The 7,681-nt window shown below is 45.6% G+C and overlaps 1 protein-coding gene across 7 annotated transcripts in view; it reads right to left on the reverse strand.

Moving 5' to 3' along the window:
- The window catches only part of RBPMS (RNA binding protein, mRNA processing factor), a 192,332-nt gene extending 185,026 nt beyond the window's left edge, over nt 1–7,306 (reverse strand). For 2 of the 7 annotated variants that reach the window (XM_082608848.1, XM_082608849.1), the window contains exon 1: nt 6,655–7,299. In XM_082608848.1, the coding sequence (XP_082464974.1) occupies nt 6,655–6,720 (66 nt within the window). In that variant the 5' untranslated portion in view covers nt 6,721–7,299. Of the gene's footprint in view, nt 1–6,654 lie in introns of all 7 variants that reach the window. The other 5 variants (XM_082608851.1, XM_082608852.1, XM_082608846.1 and 2 more) reach the window with 5 other exon arrangements.
- Between the last annotated feature and the right edge of the window lie 375 nt (nt 7,307–7,681).

A 7,681-nucleotide genomic window follows, 5' to 3' on the forward strand; every position in this document is an offset into this window, starting at 1 on the left:
AACTATCACCTCTTCTTTTAAAGCTTTCTTTGATGTATAGCTCCGTCACCCTCTCCTTGTGTGGCTGACCGGTTCCCAACTCAAACTACCGCGCCTCACTTAATTCAACACAGTGCTTGACTGTACCTGTTGACACAGGGCCATCGCCACTAAACCTGGGCGCAACTTGGAGTAAGAGCTTTGTCCCAGATCTTGGGCCCCCCAGAATCTGAACGTGAAGGCCCCAGTCACTCAGCCTCTCAGTGCCTGAGTCGCCTCCCCATATAATGAGGGTCCTCATCACCGTAATACCTACATTAGCTCATTGTGAGGACGAGTCACGTGATACATATAAAGTGCTTGGCCAGTACTTGACACAGAATACTCAGCAATTAACAATTCTTACCTGAGTGAACAGCTAAAAAGATGTCTGAAAATTTCCCAGGATCAAGTATTTCAGTCTTTTCTTTTTCCGGCACTCAGCAAAGACGACTAGGCAACAAACTAGGCAACTCTGTTCTGATAAGCTCCGCAGTCGAGCGCTCCCCGCTCGCTCCAACACACAGAATGCACTGAAGTGGTTTGCAATAACCTCCCCGTACACTTAGAGGTAGGGACGTGAGTTCAAGGAATCATACCCAAGTCATCCCCATGGACAGATAAGCTCATCCCCCATGACGCCCTCCTATCAACATAGCATCAATTTAAAGACCTGGTCCCTGCTGGCCTCAAGCCCAGAGAGCCAGGCCGCCACTTTTGCCCCAGCTATTACTAAGGTTCATTCTCTTCATTCCTTCCTACATTTTTTCTTTGACTAAAGCAAGCACTGTTCAAGAGGAACATTTGCATTCCCTTTCCCCTACCCCCAAGGCAGACACTAAGGTGCCAAATGAAACTGAACACAAACATTCCAAAGTGGCCATCACACAGGGCAGCCTCGTTTGGGAATGCTGTTCTAGTACCACTGAACCAGAGCTTCCAGAAGCCCCTGTCCAAAAGGTCAAAGTGAATCCCACAGCAGAAACCAAATTCGAATAGTGAAAACCCAACTGCACCTCGAAATGAGCGGGCCCACATTGGCAGTGGCTGGCGGATGAACCAAGCACACTGGCCCGTGGGCACAAATGGAGGCTGCAGGTGACAGGTGGGGGAGGTCATTACCCAGAGGATCCATCCATCCATAACCGGCTCTAAATCCCACATTAAGGAAGTGGCTGCTTTGTGACAGCTTACCTATTCAAGGTCATCACCACCATCCCCACCAGTAAGGGTATTTCATGTCTCTATATTATAAAGAATTATATGTGCATACATGTGTAAGTGTGTGGTACGTACCTTGTGCTGGAGTACCAACTTTGGGTAGGTGTTGGGGATTGGAAACACTGTGATAAGACGGCATAGATCTTAAAGGAAAAAAAAAAAAAAACCCAAAAATGAAATGTAATGATCCAGGAGTTAAATGGAGATAATATATGTATCTTCTGGAATTCTGAGAAAAAGTCTCTCTTTGGGATAGGGCATTCAGGTGATGAGATCTTGCAAAATGTAGGCTGAAACTTGACTTTTGCCTGGAAAGCAGTTCAAGCTAGACCAAGAGGGAAAGGGTGGCTGAAATAAATGGTGTGCAGAGTATGTACGGAGGTAGGTACCTTAGGAGCAATCTTGAGTGTCATATTTGGACTTCACTGAATGCTGAAGGAGCTGGGGTACCAGAGGACCCAGCAGTGTGTGTTAGGATGGATTGAGAAAGCATGTTAGAACAAGGAGAGCAGCTGAAGATCACTAGGAAGAGACAAGATAAGGGAATGAGATAAACATTATGAGGAAAGGCTGTGAGGATCAGAGGCCTGATTCCCCAGGCCAGGCTTGGCAGCAAAACGAAATGTGACCAACCCAATGGTTTTGTGACACCTACAGATATTTCAAGGGAATTTATTGAATTGAAATCTAAGAGAAAAGACATAAAATTGCTTTTGTTCCTATGTTCATTATAGAAAATTTAGAAAACACAGAAAAGCACCAGAAAGTAAATAAAAATGATCTGTAATCCACCAGATAGTTTTTTTTATTAATGTTTGGTTATTTTTTAAAATTGGCGTCACATAATATAAAACTTTTATTTTTGCTCTTTTCACTTTATGTCATGAGAATTAACCCCTCAATTAAAACGTAGAAGCTGGAAGAGAAAGTCAGATTCTCTCCTACAGCATTCTGAGGGTGGCAATACCAACACCTTGACTCCAGATTTCTAGCCTCCAAAACTGAGAGAATAGATTTCTGTTGTTTTAAGCCACCAAAAAAAAATTTACACGCCCGCACGCACACACGTACGTTCTTTAAAAATGTGGCTTTTAATGGCTACCTAATATTCTCTTTGAGGAATTACACCTTGATTTACTTAGCAATTTCGCTGTTAGGCATAGAGTCTCTGTGAATTTTCCCTATCATAAATAACTCTAATCATCATCCCTTTAAATAAATCTTTGTGCATGCTTATTATTTCCTTAGGGTAAATTTCTAAAAATAAAAGCACGGAATCAAAAGGCTTGAAATTTTCATATACGGTGCCAAGTCCTTCCGAAAGCTGCCTCATTCATATCCCCATCGCAGTGCACAATTCCCACTTTACCGCCCCATCACAAACGTCAAAGGCTCCGGTCCTCAAATAAGAGCATCCAATCTATCTATCCAACAAACAAATGCCGTTAGAAACAGATGACAAGTGAGCATAAGGATTTATCAGGGAAATTTTAAAACCACTACTGGAAAAATAACTCAGAAATGCATGCCATATTGGCAGTGGTCTTGCAGCATCATTTTACTATGAAGTCACCACATTTTCATCCAAAACACTGTCACCAAATCCTATTTATGATTGAAATATAAGTTTATTGCATTTGATCTGATTTGGAGTAACAGACTCCAAACTTGGTTAAACTGTACAAAACCCTTTTGTATTTTCCCCAGGTCATAATGTAGATTAATCTTAAGGCTCAGTGAAAACCCGCTGTTGCCGCAAACTACCATGGTACCCCCTTCTCTGTGACAATTACATGAGAAAAAACTTCTTCATGACCCCAATATTTGGGCAAAATTACTAAGTACTTTAAAAGGCGGAACGCGAGGTAAAAGATTTGTATTAACTTCTGAAGACCTGACTTTGTGTGATTTCTGCCCTACATGTGACAAACACCTTTTTGATCAATAGTCCAACAAGGCCAAGTTTTTCTGTTTTAGTTTTAAGTACAAGAATGTTCAAAGCATTTTAAGGAGAAATTACTCTAATACCAGTGCTTCAACATAATAAAACATCTTTTAGAAATGATTTGTAATCAGCCTGAAAAGTACCCAATGACACAGATAACATAAAAGTAAAAATAAGACCAGATTACTGTTTATCTGATTTCCATTTGGAAAATTCAGTGACCAAAAATAATTTCTATCTTCTACTAGAATGTCTCAATATACGAAACTTAAATGATAAGACAAATAATTATGTCTGTTACTTATATATTTATTAACTTTAGTAAAGTCGGTCAAGTGAGAACTGCCAAGTGTTTTAAGAGAATACCATCTAGTCCAAAATTAGAGGCAAATTCTAGGAATTATTTTATTAATTGTAAAGTTATGTAAGAAATTATCTACTGCCCTATACATACATATACAGAAGCCTCGTAAATCTCAGATCCCAGGAAGATTTTGACAACTGGTTTTTCTTTACAGGGACAACTTGCATGGGAACACATATGTATAGAATACTAGAAGCCAGAAAACCAGATGTATTCTTACAGTTGGCTAGCCAAATCTTAAAATTATTTTTCCTCAAAGTTTTAAATACTACCCAGAAGAGAAGACTACTTCCTGCCCAAGTTCTCAAAAACTTCCAACCCTAAAAAGCTGCAAAAATTCTCCTAAGTCCTAGACTGTTCCTTCTATTCAATTGGAACCAAAGTAAGTGTTTCAAGCATCTCTGTTTCAGAGTGAGCTTTAGAAGCTCTCAATCAGGGCTGAAATGTACTGGAAAATAAAAGGAACTCACTTTTTTTAAAAAAGTAGAAAAAAAACAACAACCCTGGATTTTATAAAGTGATAAAGTCTAAATTACCCTATGAAACTATTTTCTCTTAATAATGACTGGACTCACTCTTCCTCATCAGCTCAATGGCTATCAGAAACTACAACGAAACACATTTTTCCTCGCTTGTCATCACGTGTATATACATTGTATATGTGTGTGTTCTGTTTACTGGAATCCTGGGCCACGGCTTTTAAATTGTGTTTGAGAACAAATTGCTGATCCCTGGGTGGGCAGGGAAAGGGTCCAGGGCGGTGGTTTTGTATATTGCTGAGCACATTAATGGGACTCACCAAATACCAGATTTATTTTACTTGTGGCTTTCAGGGTTAGGAAAAAGAGGTTAGGAGTTTTTCAAAAACAAAGTATAAACCCCAAACGGGGAATTAGGGCAAAATTACCTAGATCATTCAGGCCAACTTACTTTCTTTTCCTGAATTTTTAACATTATAAAACTTCTCTCTTCATGGTGTGTCTGTTTTGTCTGCTCCACCTCTTACACAACTTGGGTTCTGAAATCTTTTTAAATGTCCCCTTATTTTTAAAATAACAATTATCTTGCTAAAACTGATACTTTCTAGAGCCACATGCCATTCCCACTGGTTAAGAAGCAGTAATTGTTACTGGGATCATCTGATTCTATTATACTAGTACCCAAGCCTCACACATTAAGACGCCCACGATCAGGACAGACAACACGCCAGTGCTGTCAGCAGTTAAGCTGTATGGGTCAAGCAGAAAAATGTGACTTTTCTCTACCTAATTTTGTCAAGTAGGTTATGGTTTGGGGTCACTCAAACCAAAAAAACCTTTGGTTTAACCTGATTAACTTTCCAAGTTCTCAATCAAGTGAAGAGAGAAAGACGGTCTCATGTAATATATTCTTACCCTTAGAAGTCAACAGACCGCCAATCTAAGCGACACAGAAAGGTTTCTGAAGCTATTATTATCTTGGTATGTTAGCTGAATTAGTTAAAACACAGCAACTCCTTAAAAAAGCAAACTTATTTTTAAAATTTTATTTCAGTGGTAGGGAAAACAAATAGCAAAGCAGCAGGTAAGTTTCAAGAAAAAAGCGAAGAAACATGCAATTCAAGGCTCCATCTCTTTGAAAAAGAAGGAATGTCAGTAGTACTCCACTTGCAGTTAAAAAACCAGCATGTAAGCAACGCTTTCTAAAATAAGTTTATAATAATAAAGGCAATTTCCCTCAGGTGAGAAGGCAAACTTCTGGCTCACAGCAATTCACCTGGGGCTCACAGCAATTCACCTGGGTTGCACTACCTTACAACCACGTTAAGAGTAAAATCTTGTTTATTTTGCATTGTTTTGCATGGGCTTAGGGCTCCCCTCCGTCTTCCCCATTTAAACGGTTCCTATTTTACAAGGGCACAAAGTGCTGAGGGCTTGTATGTTTTGGTTAAATCCTCCGCAACCTTTGGTTTCACTATCAGAATTTTAGTTTACACACAACACAGTATCTCCATAATAATCTCAACATCCTAATCGCTTTAGAATCAGTTAACCTTTCGGTTAACCTCATACACCAGTATGCAATACCTGTAAGAACGCTTTTAACAAGACTGCATACTTCCTCGCATCTAAACATAAAGTTCCTTTTAGAATGTTTAAAGTCGGTTTCGTGGGCTTCTTAAAAAGTAGGCGGAAAGTATTGTTTACTGGGCTCCAGATAATGTACCTGCAGGAACTGAGCCATTTAACAGGATATTAACAAATATCCCAACTACAAAATTCTGAAACTTTTGTTCAGGAGTTCCCCCCACGTTTATCGAATTTTGTTTCCACCAAAGGAACGCTCTGCAGCCGTTAACATATTTACGGTTGTTACGGACGCACCACATGAAATTGACGCTCAGACATCAAAGTCCTACTAAAATAGCCTGGATCTTCACTTGGTGAATTGCAAAGTTTGAAACTCTTGTAGTCAACGTCTGCTCCCCACAACCGCAAAGCCCCTAAACTTACAAAACCTAATCATCCAGGTTCGGGGTCTTTGACTCATCAGAGAAGAATGCGGCTGAAGAGTTATCTATTAATCCAAAACGCCTCAGCTGGGAAGATATTTCACCAAGAACTTTTCACATTGAAAGGGAGGGGGCAGGGAACCGAAGGTGTCTTTTAACGAGAAACTACCCGATTTTCTTCCTTAAGCCACACAAACACACCCCACAACATCCAGCTCCAGACGCAGAGCTAAGTGCTGACCCTACCGGTCCCAATCAACTGAGGTCACCCAGGAGTCAGCTCTCGATTCCGCTTTTAAAATCCAGGGCAAACAAAGCTGAGCATTATACTTACAAAGGTCTCAGCAAAGTCCTCAAAGTTACGCAATTTTAAGCACGCAGACGCTCGTGAACCCACAAAAACACACTCTCCGACGATACAGCCTCCCGGGGCCACAGTTTGGGGCGGCGTCTCGGGGCCAGGACGATTCCCAAACCCTCGACCGCGGCGCTCCCTCCCCGGCGCAGCCCGGCGCCCCGGGACCCGCGCCCCGCCGGCCGACCGCCCGCACTTTGCAGAAAGCCCACGGCCGCCGTCCCAGGTCGTACCCGCCACCGCACCGAGCCACTCCGTACCTCTTCCTCCTGAAGGTTGGCCTCGTTCGGGGTGTTCTCCTTCTCGGCTTTGCTGCCGTTGTTCATCTTCCCGGTCCTCCCTCGCCGGGCAGGGCTGGGGCGCGGGGCTGGGCGAGGGCGCGCTCGCCCACTTTTCCCTTCCCCGGGCGCCGCGGGCTGCGGGGATTGGAGCCGGGGCCGCGGCGGCTCGGCTCGGCTCGGGCTCGGGCTCCCGCGGCGCGGCGAGACAGCGGCGGCGGGCGACTCAGGAAGTGCGAGGGAGAGACGGGGCAGGGCGAGGCGCCGGCGGACCGAGAAGGGAACGGAGACAATCGGGACCCGAGAGGGAGACCTGGAGAAGGCGGGCGGGAGCGAGGGAAGGAAGGAAGAAAGGATGGGGCGAGGACGCGCGTCCCAGGAGTGAGCCCAGAGAGTTGGGGATGTGGCCGAGTAGGGGCCGGGGGCGGCCGCTGCCCGAGCGTAGCAGCTGCTGGAGGGAGGGGGCGAGGGGTACCCGGAGAGGAGGAGGAGGAGGAGGAGGTGCGGGGCAGCGGGGCGCGGCTGGGACCCGGAGAGCCGCTGAGTGCGCGCTCCTGCCTGGCTCTGGGAAGTACGGGCTCCAAGCAGCTCCCCTTCTCTCGCCTGCCTCCCTCCCTTCCTCCCTCCCCTCTCTCCTCCGTCCCCTCCTCCTCCTCCTCCTCTCTCCGCCCTCCCTGGACGTGGGCTGCCGGCTGGAGCCGGGAGGAACGGGACGCGGGACGGCAAGCCCCCCGCGGGAGGAGGGGCTGCGCCGAGGGCGGCTGCCCCGCGGCCGGATGGCGCGCGCCGGGGAGGGGCGGCGGGCGGCGGGCGGAAGCAGCGGACCCCAGCCCCCGACGCCGCGGTAGGTCGGAGGGCGAGGGCCAAGGAGGGGGGGAGGGAAGAAGGTCAGGTCCTACCGCTTGCACGGTCCCTGGGGGTCGCCGGGCGTTGCGCGCAGCTTGGAGAGGGGCTTCGGGGAGTCAGGCCCTGCCAGCGCGAGGACCGGGAAGTGTGATGTGCTACTTTT

Source organism: Mesoplodon mirus (assembly GCF_964341445.2).
Source record: "Mesoplodon mirus genome assembly, chromosome: 20".
Classification (NCBI taxonomy): Eukaryota; Metazoa; Chordata; class Mammalia; order Artiodactyla; family Ziphiidae; genus Mesoplodon; species Mesoplodon mirus.